Source organism: Pristiophorus japonicus, chromosome 19 (assembly GCF_044704955.1).
Source record: "Pristiophorus japonicus isolate sPriJap1 chromosome 19, sPriJap1.hap1, whole genome shotgun sequence".
Classification (NCBI taxonomy): Eukaryota; Metazoa; Chordata; class Chondrichthyes; family Pristiophoridae; genus Pristiophorus; species Pristiophorus japonicus.
The window spans coordinates 75955058-75974749 of record NC_091995.1 but is presented as its reverse complement, the minus strand read 5'-3'; the positions used below and the strand labels follow the sequence as shown (position 1 = coordinate 75974749).

The 19692-nt window shown below is 48.2% G+C and overlaps 1 protein-coding gene across 2 annotated transcripts in view; it reads left to right on the top strand.

Annotated features, from left to right (window-relative positions):
- The window catches only part of LOC139230492 (chondroadherin-like protein), a 55481-nt gene extending 36060 nt beyond the window's left edge, over positions 1-19421 (top strand). For both annotated transcript variants that reach the window (XM_070862314.1, XM_070862315.1), the window contains 2 exons: positions 12337-12503; positions 18960-19421. In XM_070862314.1, the coding sequence (XP_070718415.1) occupies positions 12337-12503; positions 18960-19203 (411 nt within the window). In that variant the 3' untranslated portion in view covers positions 19204-19421. The remainder of the gene's footprint in view (positions 1-12336; positions 12504-18959) is intronic.
- Positions 19422-19692: the final 271 nt, after the last annotated feature.

The following is a 19692-nucleotide window of genomic DNA, read 5'->3' as shown; positions in this document are numbered from 1 at the left end:
TCAACATCATCATCATAGGAAGTCCCTCGTATCGAGGATGACTTGCTTCCACGCCAAAAAGGGATGAGTTCACAGGTGTTTCAATGAAGGACCTAATATTCCAGATCCCGAACTACATCGTGAAGGGTGGAAGATGCCTGTGCGTGGATTTTTTTAATGTGTGGTGGCCGTTGAACACCAGTCACCACACGGGCTCGACAGAGCTAGGTCTTGGTCCAGTGGCGAGGGTTAACAAGACGACTGGAGACCAGCTCTGCTGCACAGACCGAGTGCGCACACATATGGCAGTGTGGGCTGGCACGTGCTGCCCCTGGGCCCTCGCCTCTTGTGGGCCCCAGATTCACGCCTCTTCTGGGCCCCGATCATTTCCCTCAATGGACTCTTGCTGCTCCTTCGCCCCTCCTTCTGTGCCTGCCCGCACTCCAATCAGCGACCTGGCTTCGTAGCCGTCACCCTCCTGCAGCAGCACGCGCTGCCCCCTGTGGTGGTATGTCGCCGTACGCTGCTCCCTCCAATGGCCCCGGCCTGCTGGTGGTCTAACAGGCCGGGACCGCGCCGATTTCCGGGCCGGGCCACCGCACGCTGCTCCCTCCAATTATTAAATGTACCTGGTCTTCAGATGCCGAGGCCCCAAGCTCTGGAACTCCCTCCCCAAACCTCTCCGCCTCTCCACCTCCCTCTCCTCCTTGAAGACGCTTCTTAAAACCTACCTCTTTGTCCAAGCTTTTCGTCATCTGTCTGAATATCTCCTTATGCGGCTCGGTGTCAAATTTTAATTGCTCCTGTGAAGTGCCTTGGGACGTTTTACTCCGTGAAAGTGTCAGCCGTGGCTCAGTGGGCAGCCTCGCTTCGGAGTCAGAAGGTTGTGGGTTCAAGTCCCACTCCAGGTACTTGAGCACAAACATCTAGGCTGACATTGCAGTGCAGTGCTGAGGGAGTGCTGCACTGCCAGAGGTGCTGTCTTTCGGATGATACGTCAAACCGAGGCCCCGTCTGCTCTCTTAGGTGAATGTAAAAGATCCCGTGGCACTATTTCGAAGAAGAGCAGGGGAGTTATCTCCGGTGTCCTGGCCAATATTTATCCCTCAATCAACATCACTAAAACAGATTATCTGGTCATTGTCACATTGCTGTTTGTGGGATCTTGCTGTGTGTAAATTAGCTGCTGTGTTTCCTACATTATAACTGTGACTACACTGGTTAGACCTCATCTGGGGCATCGTGTTCAATTCTGGGCACTGTATTTTAGGAAAATGTTAAGGCCTTAGAAAGGGTGCAGAGAAGATTTACTGGAATGGTAACCAATGATGGATGGCTTCAGGTTACAAAGAGAGACTAGGGAAACTGGGATTGTGCTCCTTAGGGCAGAGAAGGTTAAGGGGGGATTTGATAGAGGTTCAAAATTTTGAAGGGCTTTGACAGAGTAATTAAGAATAAACTGTTTCCAGTGGCAGAAGGGTCGGTAACCAGAAGACACAGATTTAAAGCGATTGGCGAATGAACCAGAGGGGAGATGCAGAAACATTTGGTTACGCAGCGAGTTGTTGTGATCTGGAACGCGCTGCCTGAAAGGGCAGATTCAAGAGTAACTTTCAAAAGGGAATTGGATAAATATCTTAAAAGGAAAATGTTGCTGGGCTATGGGGAAAGAGCAGGGGGAGTGGGACTAATTGGATCGATCTTTCAAAGAGCCGGCAAAGGCACGATGGGCCTAATGGCCTCCTTCAGTGCTATCTCAAAGACGTGAACCATGTACAGTAGACACCTCAAATCGCTGGAGAAGTACCACCAACGATGTCTCTGCAAGATCCTGCAAATCCCCTGGGAGGACAGACGCACCAACGTTAGCGTCCTCGACCAGGCCAACATCCCCAGCATCGCAGCACTGACCACACTCGACCAGCTCCGCTGGGTGGGCCACATTATTCGCATGCCTGACACGAGACTCCCTAAGCAAGCGCTCTACTCGGAACTCCTACACGGCAAGTGAGCCCCAGGTGGACAGAGGAAACGTTTCAAGGACACCCTCAACACCTCCTTGATAAAGTGTGATATCCCCACCGACACCTGGGAGTCCCTGGCCAAAGACCGCCCTAAGTGGAGGAAGAGCATCCGGGAGGGCGCTGAGCACCTCGAGTCTCGTCGCCGAGAGCATGCAGAAACCAAACGCAGGCAGCGGAAGGAGTGTGCGGCAAACCTGTCCCACCCACCCTTTCCTTCAACCCCTGTCTGTCCCACCTGTGACAGAGACTGTAATTCCCGTATTGGACTGTTCAGTCACCTGAGAACTCACTTTTAGAGTGGAAGCAAGTCTTCCTCGAATTCGAGGGACTGCCTATGATGATGATCTTTCAGCATTCAAGTGATGCAGCACTTATTATATATAAATGGAAAACTTTCACAAACTCAGGAGGTCCCAAAGCGTTTCACAGTCAATGAAGTACTTTTGGAGCGTAGTCACTATGAGTAACACGGCAGCCAATGTAGCAGACAACAATAAAAACAGACAATGCTGGAAATCTCAGCGGGTCAGGCAACACCTGTGGAGAGAGAAACAGAGTTAACGTTTCAGGTCGATGACCCTGCGTCAGACCGTTCTGATGAAGGGTCGCCCGACCTGAAACGTTAACTCTGTTTTTCTCTCCACAGATGCTGCCTGACCCGCTGAGATTTCCAGCATTGTCTGTTTTTATTCCAGATTCCAGTATCCGCAGTATTTTGCTTTTGCAGTAGTGCACTGCAAGCTCCCACAAACAGGTAAAGGACGCCCGTGGATTGCATTTGGAACTGCAGTATAGTCAAGGGGCAGGAGCAAGAGATTATACTGGCAGCTGGACCGAGTGTCGCGTTACACTCCCAGACAGCTCGTGACTTCTTTCAGGTCTTTACATTTTTTTTTCCCTTCCTGTTTGAGTTTAAATGGCCGTTGCCACTGTCAGTTCCCATGCCAACCATCCTCCTCACGCCGTTTTGTCACGCAGGACTGTGTGAGCTGCAGGAGAATAAAATGATTGGCCTTCCCCTGTGACAGGAAGGGGCAGTTTAGCTGTAAAACGACCCAACGTATCTGATCAGGCTGTGTACAACGCACTGTCAGCTTAATGTGTCAGCTTTAATTTCTCAGCTTGTAGCAAGTTTATATAACGATCCTCTCCGTTCCCACCATGTTTTATAGAGAAGGGTGGTGGTAGGGCGGGGGGGGAGGGAACGAGAGACGCAGCAGACGTGATTGACATCTGGGCAGAGCAAAGGTTGTTTGACTGTGAGGCTGAGATCCAGACTGGACGAGCTTGAACCAGTTCTGTGCAGCCGACGTCAAAATGATGCATTTTGTCAACCGAGAGGAATTTCTCCCCCTATAAATGAGAAGCAGAGGACAGTTGATGCTCTTAATTACCTCGAATACCAAAGCAAAACACTGCGGATGCTGGAATCTGGAATAAAAAGCAGAAAATGCTGGAAATCTCAGCGGGTCAGGCAGCATCTGTGGAGAGAAAGCAGAGTTAACGTTTCGGGTCGGGACGAAGGGTCAGACAACCCGAAACATTAACTCTGCTTCCTCTCCACAGATGCTGCCTGACCTGCTGAGATTTCCACTGTAAAGCCCTGTCCCCTCAGTACAGATTCACACAAGGCATGTAGTGAAGTCAATGTCACTCTGGACCTGCACCTTTATTTCACAGCTCTGGAATGCCGCACTTGCCTGAGACCTATCCTTATATACCTGTCTCTTGCAAGTGCACCCCTGGTGGTAAGGTATGCTGGTGGTTACAGGTCATATCTTATTACAGTCATGTATAGCATGTTAGGATACAGTTATATATAATAATGTAAGATACATGACATCACCCTCCCCCAAGGTCTTATTGTCTTTATAGGTTCAGTCTCTCAGGTGGTCTACGCTCTCGCGTGGAGCGTCTGAGTTGTGGTTCAGTTGTTTGCCTTGGTGTCTGTTTTTCTTTGGGTGTGGTTGCTGGTATCTCGCCTGGGCTGTCTGTTTCGATTGGTGTGATTGTTGTTGACTTGCCTGGGCTGTCTGTTGGGATTGCCCTTTCCTCAGGTTGTTCCCTCTGTCTGTCCACCAGGTGTGGTGCGAGTTCCACATTGTAGTCTGTCTCTGGTTCCGCAGTGTTATTGGTAAATCTGTTTTTGACTTGGTCTACATACCTCCGGCAGGTTTTGCCATTGTCCATTTGTACTACCAGCAGCCTGTTTCCTTCCTTGCCCGTTACTGTCCCTGCAAGCCATTTGGGACCCCTGCCATAGTTTAGTACAAACACTTTGTCCCCTATCTCATTCCATCTCCCCCTCGAATTTCTGTCATGGTACTCAGTCAGCTTACGGCGCTTTGCCTCAACGATTTCATGCATGTCTGGGAGGATTAATGAGAGCCTTGTTTTTAAAGTCCTTTTCATCAACAGTTGCGCGGGGGGGATCCCAGTCAGTGAGTGCAGACAAGATCTGTATGCCAGCAGCAGTCGCGACAGGCGACCCTGCAGCGAGGGACCTTGGATTTTAAGCATGCTTTGTTTAATGATTTGCACTGCTCTCTCCGCCTGGCCGTTGGAGGCCGGCTTGAACGGTGTCGTCTTGACGTGATTTATGCCGTGGTCAATTATAAAGTCTTGGAATTCTGCGCTGGTGAAGCACAGACCACTGTCACTGACCAATATGTCAGGGATTCCGTGCATTGCAAACATGGTTGTGAGGCTCTCCACAGTGGTGGAGATTGTGCTCGAGTTTGAAATGGTGCATTCGATCCACTTTGAAAATGCATCTACAACTACGAGGAATATTTTGCCCATGAATGGGCCCGCATAGTCTACGTGCACCCGCGACTACGGTTTGGTAGGCCAGGGGCTCAGTGGAGCCTCCCTGGGGCCATTGCTGAGTTGGGCACAAATGGTGCACCTTCGGACGCAGAGCTCCAAGTCCGTGTCAATACCAGGCCACCAGACGTGGGATCTGGCCTTCATGAGAACGATCCCCGGGTGCTCGCGATGGAACTCCCAGACAAATGCTCTCTGCCTCGCAGAGGCATGACTACTCAGCTGCCCCACATCAGGCAGTCTGCTTGTAGTGATAGCTCATGCATGCGCCTGTGAAAGGGTTTTAATTCCCCGGGGCAGGCATCGCTAGCCTCTGCCCAGTCACCAGTTAGGACACATCTTTTTACTAAGGATAACGTGGGGTCGCTGGCCGTCCAGGCTCTGATTTGGCGAGCCATCATGGGCGAACCTGTGGACTCAAAGGCATTGATTGCCATGACTATCTCACAGTCCTGTTCGTCAGACCCTTCCGTGGTCGCCAGGGGTAGCCTGCTGAGCGCGTCGGCACAGTTGTCTGTACCTGGTCTGTGCCTTATGGTATAGTCGTAGGATGCCAGCATGAGTGCCCACCGTTGAATTCGCGCCGAGGCATTGGCGTTTATTGCCTTGTTCTCGGATAGGAGGGCCGTGAGGGGCTTGTGGTCGGTTTCTAACGTGAACTTGGCCCCGAAAAGGTATTGGTGCATCTTTTTGACACCGTACACACATGCGAGCGCCTCCTTCTCTACCATTCCGTACCCGCGCTCCGCCCGCGAAAGTGACCTGGAGGCATAAGCTATGGGTTATAATTTGCCCGCACTATTGACATGTTGCAAAACGCACCGACCCCATACGCTGACGCATACGTGAGAACTAGCTTTTTACCTGGGTCAAAGAAAGTCAAAACACTGTTGGAACACAGAAGGTTGTGTGCCTTATTGAAGGCGCGTTCCTGGGCCTCCCCCCAAAACCAATCACACACCTTCCTGAGTAGCACGTGGAGAGGCTCCAGCAGCGTGCTTAAGTTCTGCATAAAGTTCCCAAAGTAATTGAGTAGCCCGAGAAAGGTGCGCAGTTCTGAGACATTCCGGGGCCTGGGTGCCAGGCGAATTGCTTCTGTTTTGGACTCTGTTGGGCGGATTCCATCAGCGGCAATCCTTCTGCCCAAAAATTCAACCTCGGGTTCGAGAAACAGGCACTTGGATTTCTTGACTCGTAGGCCTACCCGATCCAACCGCTTTAGTACTTACGGAGATGGGAGTCGGTGTCCCTGCCCGTGATAAGTATGTCGTCTTGAAATACAACCGTCCCCGGGATGGATTTGAGCAGACTCTCCATGTTGCGCTAGAATATGGCAGCTGCCAACCTGATGCTGAATGGGCATCGATTGTACATGAAAAGGCCTCGATGTGTGTTGATGGTGGTGAGTAGCTTGGATTCCTCGGTCAATTCTTGCGTCATATACGCAGATGTGAGGTCTAATTTTGAGAAAAGTTTACCTCCAGCCAATGTGGCAAAGAAGTCCACCGCTCTGGACAGCGGGTACTGGTCCTGTAGGGAGACTCTGTTTATGGTAGATTTGTAGTCCCCACAGATTCGTACGGATCCATCAGGCTTCATGACTGGGACGATGGGACTTGCCCAGTCGCTAAATTCCACAGGTGATATAATGCCTTCCCGCAGAAGCCTGTCTAGTTCATGTTCAATCTTTTCCCTCATCACATAGGGTACAGCTCTGGCCTTGTGATGGACCGGTCTAGCATCCTGTGTGATGTAGATTTTGACTTTGGTCCCTTTGAAAGTGCCCACACCTGGCTGAAAGAGATGTTCAAATCGCTTTATAACTGTTGAGCAGGAGGTCCGTTCCTCTAATGACATGGCATGGACATCATCCCATTTCCAGTTTAGTTTTGCCAGCCAGCTTCTCCCCAGCAGTGCTGAGGAGTCTCCGGGGACAATCCACAGGGGAAGTCGGTTCACTGTCCCTTTGTGTGTGACAGAGAGCATGGCGCTGCCGAGGACTGGTACGATTTCTTTGGTATAGGTCCTTAGTTTGGTGTCGACCCTTGTGAGTTTTGGTCTGTCTCTTTTATGCGGCCACAGTTGTTCAAATTGTTGAGCGCCCATGAGAGATTGACTCGCTCCCGTATCCAGCTCCATGTTGACAGATATCCCGTTGAGTACGACCCTCATCATTATTGGAGGCGTCCTGTTGTAGGAGCAGCGGCCATTGATCGTGTTGACCCGCTGTACATCGGTGTCCTGGGTACTGTCCCCACCATCTTCTGGTCCGCTTTCCGACCTTTCTGATTCGTATACCAGCCGAGCTGCCGTTTTTTTGCACATGCGGGCAAATGCCCTGAATATTCACAATTTCTGCAAACAGCCTGCTGAAATCGACATCCCCTTGACGAGTGCCCACCCCCACACCTCCAGCACAGACCCGTTCCATTGTTCAAAGTGTTCCCAAAGAATGAGCTGCGTCTGGCTAATCTCTCTTGAGCTTCTCTCAGTTTGTAATTGATTGCTCGCATTGTGGGTTGATAAGGTGTGAACGGCCGTTCCTGTGGCCCTTGATGGCTTCTGCCTGCTGTCGAGAGCCTGTTCTCCTGGTTTTGTCTGTGTGTGGGGGTAGCAGCTTGTTTAATGCTGTGAACTTCTTGTTCCGATATTTCATTAGTTGTCGTACCTGCATTGTAAATCAATCTCGTTTCTTCTTCCCCTACCAAGAATGTTTGTGCAACCAGTGCTGCTGCCTCTAAGGCCAGGTTCTTGGTCTCTATGAGCTTTCGGAATATGCCTGCGTGGCCTATTCCTTCAATGAAAAAGTCTCTCAGCATTTCTCTCCTCAGTTCATCGGAGAACTCACATAAATTAGCCAACCTCCGAAGTTCCGCCACAAAGTCGGGTATGCTCTGGCCCACACAGCGTCTGTAGTTGTAGAACCTGTGTCTGGCCATGTGTAGGCTGCTCGCTGGCTTCAGGTGGTCTCTTACCAGTGTGCTCAATTCTTCAAACGACTTGCTTGCTGGTTTCTCGGGTGCCAACAGATCCTTCATTAAAGCGTATGTTTTCGAGCCACAGCTGGTCAAGAGATGGGCTCTTTTCTTGTCTGCCTTATCGTCGCCTAACCAGTCTTTGGTTACAAAGCTTTGCTGGAGCCTTTCTATAAAGTCCTCCCAATTGTCTCCCGCATTGTACATTCCATCTGATCCGTTGTTCGCCATTCTGTGGATTCTGTAATCCCGTAACTCGTCGCCACTGTAAAGTCCTGTCCCCTCAGTACAGATTCACACGAGGCATGTAGTGAAGTCAAGGTCACTCTGGACCTGCACCTTTATTTCACAGCTCTGGAATGCTGCACTTGCCTGAGACCTGTCCTTATATACCTGTATCTTGCAAGTGCACCCCTGGTGGTAAGGTATGTTGGTGGTTACAGGTCATATCTTATTACAGTCATGTATAGCATGTTAGGATACAGTTATATATAATAATGTAAGATACATGACATCCAGCATTTTCTGCTCTTAATTACCTCTCCGGGAAAAGGATGTTTGTTCACCAGGAGGGCGGGCAATCAGCTCTTGCCCGTGAAAGGGTGACATTTTCCTGCAGTGTGCCTAATACTTTTCCTCGAAAGAACCCACTTGAAGCCCTGTGCTTCCTGTAGTCCTGTAATTATAGTTGTTCTCCACGTTTACCCTTTTTCATCCTTGTTTTCAAATCCCTCCATGGCTTCGCCCCCCCTCCCTATCTCTGTAATCTCCTCCAGCCCCACAACCCCCCATCCCTGCGCTCCTCAAGTTCTGCCCTCCTGCGCCTCCCTGATTATAATCGCTCAACCATTGGTGGCCGTCCCTTCTGTTGCCTGGGCCCCAAGCTCTGGAATTCTATCCCTAAACTCTCTACCTCTCTTTCCTCATTCAAGACGCTCCTTAAAACTTACCTCTTTGACCAAGCTTTTGGGTCACCTACCCTTGGTGTCAAATTTTTATCGCATAACGCTCCTGGGAACGTTTCACTATGTTAAAGGCGCTATATAAATGCAAGTTGCTGTTGTTGTTTCGTCTCCCGGAGTAGCTGAACCTTGTCGGGGTACACTAGGGGTTGTTCTGGTAGGAACGGCGATATATTTCCAAGTCGGGATGGTGTGTAACTCGGAGGGGAACGTGGAGGTGGTGGTGTTCCCATGCGTCTGCTGCCCTTGTCCTTCTAGGTGGTAGAGGTCGCGGGTTTGGGAGGTGTTGCCGAAGAAGCCTTGGCGAGTTGCTGCAGTGCATCTTGTAGATGGGACACACTGCAGCCACAGTGCGCTGGTGGTGGAGGGAGTGAGTGTTGAAGGTGGTGGATGGGGGGCCGATCAAGCGGGCTGCTTTGTCCTGGATGGTATCGAGCTTCTTGAGTGTTGTTGGAGCTGCGCTCATCCAGGCAAGTGGAGAGTATTCCATCACACTCCTGACTTGTGCCTTGTAGATGGTGGAAAGGCTTTGGGGAGTCAGGAGGTGAGACACTCGCCGCAGAATACCCAGCTTCTGACCTGCTCTTGTTGCCACAATATTTATGTGGCTGGTCCAGTTAAGTTTCTGGTCAATGGTGACCCCCAGGATGTTGATGGTGGGGGATTCGGCGATGGTAATGCCGTTGAATGTCAAGGGGAGGTGGTTAGACTCTCGCTTGTTGGAGATAGTCATTGCCTGGCACTTGTGTGGTGCAATTGTTACTTGTCACTTATCAGCCCAAGCCTGAATGTTGTCAGGTCTTACTGCATGTGGGCACGGACTGCTCCATTATCTGAGGAGTTCTGAATGGAACTGAACACTGCGCAGTCATCAGCGAACATCCCCACTTCTGACCTTATGATGGAGGGAAGGTCATTGATGAAGCAGCTGAAGATGGTTGGGCCTAGGACACTACCCCGAGGAACTCATAAGGAATAGGAGCAGGAATAGGCCACTTGGCCCCTCGAGCCTGCTCTGCCATTCAATAAGATCATGGCTGATCTGATCATGGACTCAGTTCCACTTCCCTGCCCGCTCCCCATAACCCCTTATCCCCTTATCGCTCAAAAATCTGTCTATCTCTGCCTTAAATATACTCAGTGATTCAACCTCCACAGATCTCTGGGGCAGAGAATTCCACAGGTTTACAACCCTCTGAGAAAAGAAATTCCTACTCATTTCAGTTTTAAATGGGCGGCCCCTTATTCTGAGACTATGCCCCCTAGTTTTAGTTTCCCCTATGAGTGGAAATATCCTCTCTGCATCCACCTTGTTGAGCCCCCTCAGTATTTTATATGTTTCGATAAGATCACCTCTCAGTCTTCTGAACTCCAATGAGTATAGGCCCAACCTCCTCAACCTATCTTCATAAGTCAACCCCCTCATCTCCAGAATCAACCGAGTGAACCTTCTCTGAACTGCCTCCAATGCAAGTACTGTATATCCTTCCTTAAATATGGAGAGCAAAACTGTACGCAATACTCTAGGTGTGGCCTCACCAATACCCTGTACAGTTGTAGCAGGACTTCTCTGTTTTAATACCCTATCCCCCTTGCAATAAAGGACAATATTCCATTTGCCTTCCTGATTACTTGCTGTACCTGCATACTCACTTTGTGCGTTTCATCCACAAGGACCCCCAGGTCTCTCTGTACTATAGAACTTTGCAATTGTTCTCCACTTAAATTATAATTTGCTTCTTATTATTTCTGCCAAAGTGGATAACCTCACATTTTCCCACATTGTATTCCATCTGCTAAATTTTTGCTCACTCACTTAGCCTGTCTATATCCCTTTGCAGATTTTTTTGTGTCCTTCTCACAATTTGCTTTCCCACCCATTTTTGTATCATCAGCAAACTTGGCTACATTACACTCGGTCCCTTCATCCAAGTCATTAATATAGATTGTAATTAGTTGAGGCCCCAGCACTAATCCATGCGGCACCCCACTTGTTACTGTTTGCCAACCGGAATATGACCCGTTTATCCTGACTCTCTGTTTTCTGTTAGTTAACCAATCCTCAAGCCAGGCTAATATATTACTCCCAACCCCGAGAACTTTTATCTTGTGCAGTAACCTTTTATGTGGCACCTTATCGAATGCCTTCTGGAAATCCAAATACACCACATCCACTGGTTCCCCCTTATCCACCCTGCTCGTTACATCCTCAAAGAACTCCAGCAAATTTGTCAAACACGATTCCCTTTCATAAAACCATGCTGACTCTGCTTGCTTGAATTATGCTTTTCCAAATGTCCTGCTACTGCTTCCTTAATAATGGACTCCAGCATTTTCCCAACGACAGATGTTAGGCTAACTGGTCTATAGTTTCCTGCTTTCTGCCTGCCTCCTTTTTTAATAGGGCCATTAGATTTGCGGTTTTCCAATCCGCTGGGACTGCCCCAGAATCCAGGGACTCCTGCAGCGATGTCTTGTGGCTGTGATGATTGACCTCCAACCACCACAACTACCTTCCTTTGTGCTAGGTGTGACTTCAGCCAGTGCCGCCCAACCCACTGCAATTACTGTTGAGTTGGAAGGCGGCAACTGAGAATGGCCCATGAAAAATATATTTCCCTCACCATCCAGGGTAGGAGCGGATCCTTCAGCTCTCACACATCCCTTCGGGAATTTCTGAATTAACATTTACCAGTAACTTTTCAAGTAAAACAGAATCTCCATCAATCTGTTAGCTGATGTAATCAACATGTTTTTATTTTGGTTTGTTTTTCATGCTGTCAATTAATCAGCTGGAGCACTGGCCAATGAACTCCCGCCTCAGGTTGACCGACGTGGTTGCCGAGCTGCGTGAATACCCTGGTCATGCAGGGAAATTTTAAAAATAAGTCAAAAGAGGCTCTTAAGTGCCAGTAAACTACCTGATAATCATCATTATCACATTGCAGGTAATCATTATCCTAAGCTGGTAAGTGGGCTTAGACTGGATAACGTCGCGTTGGCTGTTGCAGATACGACGGTGAGTACTGCAGGGAATCGAATACAGCCAGGGTGATCTCCTGGACTAGTTTCGATCACCTGGATGGGTCGGAGAGGAATTTTCCCAGATTTTTTTTCCCCAATTGTCCTGGGTTTTTATCTGGGTTTTGCTTCTCCCAGGAAATCACATGGCTCCGGTTGTGGTGGAGTGTAGAATGTTTCGGTGCAAGGGTTGTCGTAGTTGTGTGGGGCGGACTGTTTGGGCCGGGTGCTCTTTACCTTTCCTTCATTGTTCATAGGTTTATATGTAGCCTTCAGGGCTGCTGACCGAGGGCCCTGTTGTTCTTTGTCAGCCGGTGCGGACACGATGGGCCGAAATGGCCCCCTTCTGCGCTGTAAATTTCGTTGTTTCTATGCTGCTTGTGGGAGCTTGCTGTGCACAAATTGGCTGCTGCCTTTCCAACATTACAACAGTGACTGCGCTCCAGAAATATACTTCATTGGCTGTAAAGCGCTTTGGGACGTCCGGTGGTCATGAAAGGCGCTGTAGAAATATGTTTTACGTATAATACTGTTGGTCTTTCACTGCAGATCGCTGATGGGGCCTTTGATGGACTGAATGCAGGGCTGCAGAGCCTGTACCTGGAGAACAACAGACTGAGCTACATTCCCAGCCTCAGTCAGTTCACCAACTTGCACACCATCGATCTATCCAACAACCCTTGGGACTGCGACTGCCCGCTCCTTCACCTCCGCAGGTACAAGCCTCTGAACAAACTTGCGACTTGTTGTAATATATTTATGCTTGGGGTCACCTGACACCAGAGGACGCCACTATCTGATGTCATGCAGGCAATACAGGAAATCGGATCTTGTTCTTATCCCAAGTGGGAATAAAAGAGATCGGGCATGTTACATTTAGAATAACTCCACAAGACTGTACATCTTAAGCTCAAACTGTTGTGACCCTGGTCTCTTTAATGTAACCCCAGAGTGAGGAGGCAGCGTGGTCGACTGCCTTTTATACCTGCTTGCCCAGGGTGTGCAGGTGACCCTTGGGTCTCCCACAGGTGCGCCCCTTGGTGGCAAGTCTTGCACATTGATAATGTTTACATACATAACAGGGTACACACCCGAGGTAGTTTATAATAACAGGACTCTTGTGTTATTACACTTTCACTGATTGCGGTTTGTCTCCGAGAACACTACCGAGGCATCCAATTTCCACTCAAGATCCGACTGTCTGCTCATCCGGCCTGTTCTCAATTGCAACGCCAACCCGTTTTGAAACAATCTTTGGCGAGTCCCCCAGTATTTCTCCTCCTCACTTTAAAGCGCCTGGATAAACAGAGGCGTTTAAGACGTTAACAGAAGTTGATATGGTAGATAGAGAGGAACTATTTCCTCTGGTGGGGGGGGGGGAGTCCAAATCAAAGGGGCTTAATCTTAAAATTAGAGCCAGGCCGTTCAGGGGTGATGTCAGGAAGCACTTCTTCACACAAAGGGTATTGGGAATCTGGAACTCTCCGCCAAAGAGCTGTTGAGGCCAGATTTTTGTTAGGCAAGGGTTACAGAACCAAGATGGGTAGATGGAGTTAAGATACAGATCAGCCATATTCGAATTGAATGGTGGAACAGGCTCAGGGGGACTCCTCCTGTTCCTGGACAATTTTTTCAGGGTCAGAAGCTCTCTGGTACCCTGCCCCAGTGACCATTCTTCATATGTAAACCCAGATGTGGGAAGTTATTCGGCTATGCCGGGCTTCACAGCCGAGCCCAATCCTCTCCTCGACTGACATCCCAACCCGCTTTGCAGCAGGGTTAGTGGGAAGCGAGCAGGAGCTGACTCCTCTCCCGGGTTGTACCATGAGTGGTTGCATTCTCCACCACGGCAGCGTGCGCCATTGAGACGCAGAGAAAAGGAAACAGCAGGGGAGGACAGCAAGTGGTGTAAAAGTGAGAAGGGGGCTGATTAGTAGCAAGGGTTGGCGGGCGGGCCTTTCACTTCTGACAACGAAGCTCGAATCCAGCCCAGATCTGACGGGATGACCGTCTCTGTGGCCTGCTGGCTGTAATCGGCTTGGGCCACAGCTCAACCCACTTTCTAGTCGACCCAACAATTTGGGCCTAAATTGGAAAGGAATTAGCAGCCTCACTCGTAATAAATATAGTGGGTGTGGGAACTGAACCCTCACACTGATAGAGCAGTGATGGCCTTCCGTAGTGATGGATATTGACACGTGTAGAGGGGGCTTTGTTAACTATTCTTGGATTATTTATCACCATAAAATAAAATTGACCAGAAAATGTAAAATGCAAGTTTGGAATTTTCTGATGGCGGGCACAGTGGGTATGTACCTATGTTGTTTGGTACTTTTACAGGCACACTAGGTAGGCTCCAGGTTCAACAACAACAACTACTTACATTTATAGAGCACCTTTCACATATGAAAAACTTCCCACAACGCTTCACAGTTACGATTGTCCAACCAGATTTGACACCGAGCCATATAAGGAGAAATTAAGGCAGGTGACCAAAATCTTGGTCAAAGAGATAGGTTTTTAAGGAGCGACTTAAAAGAGGAATGAAGGATACAGAGAGACGGAGAGGTTTAGGGAGGGAGTTTCAGAGTTTGGGGCCCAGGCAGCTGAAGGCACGACCACCGATGTTTGAGCGATTATAATCAGGGATGCTCAAGAGGGCAGAATTAGAGGAGCGCAGATATCTCGGGGGATTGTAGGGCTGGAGGAGATTACATAGAAACATAGAAAGTAGGTGCAGGAGTAGGCCATTCGGCCCTTCGAGCCTGCACCACCATTCAATATGATCATGGCTGATCATGTACTTCAGTACCCCATTCCTGCTTTCTCTCCATACCCCTTGATCCCTTTAGCCGTAAGGGCCATATCTAACTCCCTCTTGAATATATCCAATGAACCGGCCTCAACAACTCTCTGCGGTAGGGAATTCCACAGGTTAACAACTCTCTGGGTGAAGACGTTTCTCAGTCCTAAATGGCTTATCCCTTATCCTTAGACTGTGTCCCCTGGTTCTGGACTTCCCCAACATCGGGAACATTCTTCCTGCATTTAACGTGTCCAGTCCCGTCAGAATTTTATATTTTTCTATGAGATCCCCTCTCATCCTTCTAAACTCCAGTGAATACAGGCCCAGTCGATCCAGTCTCTCCTCATATGTCAGTCCTGCCATTCTGGGAATCAGCCTGGTGAACCTTCGCTGCACTCTCTCAATAGCAAGAACGTCCTTCCTCAGATTAGGAGACCAAAACTGAACACAATATTCCAGGTGAGGCCTCACCAAGGCCCTGTACAACTGCAGTAAGACCTCCCTGCTCTTATACTCAAATCCCCTAGCTATGAAAGCCAACATACCATTTGTCTTCTTCACCGCCTGCTGTACCTGCATGCTAACCTTCAATGACTGATGTACCATGACACCCAGGTCTTGTTGCACCTCCCCTTTTCCTAATCTGCCGCCATTCAGATAATATTCTGCCTTCATGTTTTTGCCCCCAAAGTCGATAACCTCACATTTATCCACATTGTACTGCATCTGCCATGCATTTGTCCAGTTACCTAACCTATCCAAGTCATCCTGCAGCCTCTTAGCGTCCTCCTCACAGCTCACACCGCCATCCAGCTTAGTGTCTTCTGCAAACTTGGAGATATTACACTCAATTCCTTCATCTAAATCATTGATGTATATTGTAAATAGCTGGGGTCCCAGCACTGAGCTCTGCAGCACCCCACTAGTCACTGCCTGCCATTCTGAAAAGGACCCGTTTATCACGACTCTCTGCTTCCTGTTTGCCAACCAGTTCTCTATCCATGTCAGTACATTACCCCTAATACCATGTGCTTTAATTTTGCACACCAATCTCTTGTGTGGAACCTTGTCAAAAGCCTTTTGAAAGTCCAAATACACCACATCCACTGGTTCTCCCTTGTCCACTCTGCTAGTTACATCCTCAAAAAATTCCAGAAGATTTGTCAAGCATGATTTCCCTTTCATAAATCCATGCTGACTTGGACCAATCCTGTCACTGCTTTCCAAATGCGCTGCTATTTCATCTTTAATAATTGATTCCAACATTTTCCCCACTACTGATATCAGTCTAACCGGTCTATAATTACCCGTTTTCTCTCTCCCTCCTTTTTTAAAAAGTGGTGTTACATTAGCTACCCTCCAGTTCATAGGAACTGATCCAGAATCGATAGACTGTTGGAAAATGATCACCAATGCATCCACTATTTCTAGGGCCACTATTTAAGAACTCTGGGATGCAGCCTATCAGGCCCCGGGGATTTATCGGCCTTCAATCCTATCAATTTCCGTAACACAATTTCCCGCCTAATAAGGATTTCCTTCAGTTCCTCCTTCTCACTAGACCCTCGGTCCCCTAGTATTTCCGGAAGGTTATTTGTGTCTTCCTTCGTGAAGACAGAACCAAAGTATTTGTTCAACTGGTCTGCCATTTCTTTGTTCTCCATTATAAATTCACCTGAATCTGACTGCAAAGGACCTACGTTTGTCTTCACTAATCTTTTTCTTTTCACATATCGATAGAAGCTTTTGCAGTCAGTTTTTATGTTCCCTGCAAGCTTCCTCTCATACTCTATTTTCCCCCTCCTAATTAAACCCTTTGTCCTCCTCTGCTGAATTCTAAATTTCTCCCAGTCCTCAGGTTTGCTGCTTTTTCTGGCCAATTTATATGCCTCTTCCTTGGATTTAACACGATCCTTAATTTCTCTTGTTAGCCACGGTTGAGCCACCTTCCCTGTTTTATTTTTACTCTTGACAGGGATGTACACTTGTTGAAGTTCATCTATGTGATCTATAAATGTTTGCCATTGCCTATCCACCGTCAACCCTTTAAGTATCACTCGCCGGTCTATTCTAGCCCATTCACGTCTCATACCATCGAAGTTACCTTTCCTTAAGTTCAGAACCCTAGTTTCTGAATTAATTGTGTCACTCTCCATCGTAATAAATAATTCTACCATGTTATGGTCACTCTTCCCCAAGGGGCCTCGCACATAAGATTGCTAATTAGTCTTTTCTCATTACACATCACCCAGTCTAGGATGGCCAGCCCTCTAGTTGGTTCCTTGACATATTGGTCTAGAAAACCATCCCTAATACACTCCAGGAAATCCTCCTCCACCGTATTGCTACCAGTTTGGTTAGCCCAATCTATATGTAGATTAAAGTCGCCCATGATAACTGCTGTACCTTTATTGCACGCATCCCTAATTTCTTGTTCGATGCTGTCCCCAACCTCACTACTACTGTTTGGTGGTCTGTACACAACTCCCACTAGCGTTTTCTGCCCTTTGGTATTCCGTAGCTCTACCCATACAGATTCCACATCATCCAGGCTAATGTCCTTCCTTACTATTGCATTAATTTCCTCTTTAACCAGCAACGCTACCCCACCTCCTTTTCCTTTCTGTCTATCCTTCCTAAATGTTGAATACCCCTGGATGTTAAGTTCCCAGCCTTGGTCACCCTGGAGCCATGTCTCTGTAATGTCAATTATATCATATTCATTCATTGCTGCCTGCGCAGTTAATTCGTCCACCTTATTACTAATACTCCTCGCATTGAGGCGCAGAGCCTTCAGGCTTGTCTTTTTAACACAGTTTGCCCCTTTAGAATTTTGCTGTAAGGTGGCCCTTTTTGATTTTTGCCTTGGGTTTCTCTGCCCTCCACTTTTACAGAGATAGGGAGGGGGCAGGCCAGGGAGGAGTTTGAAAACAAGGATGAGAATTTTAAAATGGAGGCGTCGCTTAACCGGGAGCCAATGTAGGTTAACAAGCTCAGGGGTGATGGGTTCTGTCATGTATTCAACTGTCATTGTAACCATGTGTAAGCCAACCTAAGTTGTACACCTTGAGAACATTGACCACAGGGGGCGAACTTGTGGGAGACATTCCTAACCTGGACTTGCCGGTATAAAAAGGGAAGCTCCACCCACCTTCAGCCTCTTGAGGTCTTGGTAATAAAGGTAACTGGTCACAGAGTGACCTTCTCTCAAGTATGGGCCTCGTGTGCATTTATACTGTATAGTAAGGACATATCAGGTTCCATCCTCGGTCTGCACTGAATTAACTTTATCTCAGTTGTGGTGTGGGTGGTTGTTATAATCGGACTCTAGTACCTGTGGGCTAAGGAAAGGCAAGCCATGGTTGCTGCTTTACATATGCTGACTTCCTGCTTGGGTGCGTGAGTGCATGTGTGTGGATGTGATTGGATGCTCCACTGTTGAATATCCCATTGACGCATCACTTTCCAAGCTTACTCGTGAAGGATGGGCATCTGGATGAGGTGCTGGGATGCCTGTGGTGTTGAGTCAGCACCTTCAAGACAGTAAGGGAGATTTTTTTCAAAAAAAAACCGAGGACTATCAAAACGAGCACCCAAGGAGAGAAAGAAAGACTTGCATTTATATAGCACCTTTCACGACCACCGGACGTCTCAAAGCGCTTTTCAGCCAATGAAGCACTTTTGGAGTGTAGTCACTGTTGTAATGTGGGAAACACAACAGCCCATTTGCGCACAGCAAGCTCCCACAAACAGCAATGTGATAATGACCAGATCATTTTTTTTTTGTTATGTTGATTGAGGGATAAATATTGACCCCAGGACACTGGGGATAACTCCCCTGCTTTTCTTCGAAATAGCGCCATGGGATCTTTTATATCCACCTGAGAGAGCAGACGGGGCCTCGGTTTAGCATCTCATCCAAAAGACAGGAGTGCTGCACTGTCGGAGATGCCGTTTTTCAGTTGAGACGTTAAACCGAGGCCCCGTCTGCTCTCTCAGGTGGACGTAAAAGATCCCATGGCATTATTTCGAAGAAGAGCAGCGGAGTTATCTCCGGTATCCTGGGGCCAATATTTATCCCTCAACCTAACACCTAAAAAAGCTCATTATCACATTGCTGTTTGTGGGAGCTTGCTGTGCGCAAATTGGCTGCTGCGTTTCCCTGTATTACAACAGTGACTACACTCCAAAAGTACTTCATTGGCTGTAAAGCGCTTTGGGACGTCCCGAGGTCGTGAAAGGCGCTATATAAATGCAAGTCTTTCTCTTGTAGCACCCCACCGTGTGAGAGAGATATGCGGTTGCCTGTCGCGGTGTTTATTTTATGCGGTGACTCTATTGCGTTAACATTATTTATCTTTCAAAGGTGGATCGAGAGCACCAACCTCAAGGTCACCGCCGTGTGCCATCTTCCCGCAAACGTCACAGGGCAGAACGTGAAAGACGCCCCTTTTAAGAATTGCAAAGGGAGCCTCCCTGAGAAAAGTCAAAGCCCAACAGGCAAGAGCAAAGCGGGACCGAAGAGGGTCAAGAACAAAAAAAACAACAGGAAAAGTGCGAAGCCTCAACAAAAATCAGTGAAGAAGAATCTAAACAACAAATTGCAATAGACGTTACCGGACCTGGCAATCTACTGAGTGAGACTGAGCTGGACAGGGCGGGGCGATGGGGGAGGCTGACTGTGTTTTGCTCAATGGTTTGTGTTTATTTCCAGCTCTCCTGAGTTTAGAAGTTACAGACGCTCCATTAGCGGATGAATATTTAGTGAGTTTGTTCGTCGGGTATTTTATAGGAGGCTTCAACTTGCTTGAAATGAACAGTTGGTAATAGTGACTATAATGCATTTGCTTCGTGGGTTCTTTGCTTAAGAATTCGTAGCAACACATTGCTATTAAGAACTAGTTGGTTTATTAGGAAAAGGTTTAACAATCGCACTACACATTACCAGTTCATCCACCAGGCTCACAACCACCTGCCTCATCGTGGATCCCCCCGAACCCAACTGGCTGGGGTTTTATTGAGTCTTGTGAACATCACGTGACTGGCTAAGCCACTCCCAACTCGACAGCTCTACAAACCTGTGAGCATCCTCACACGTG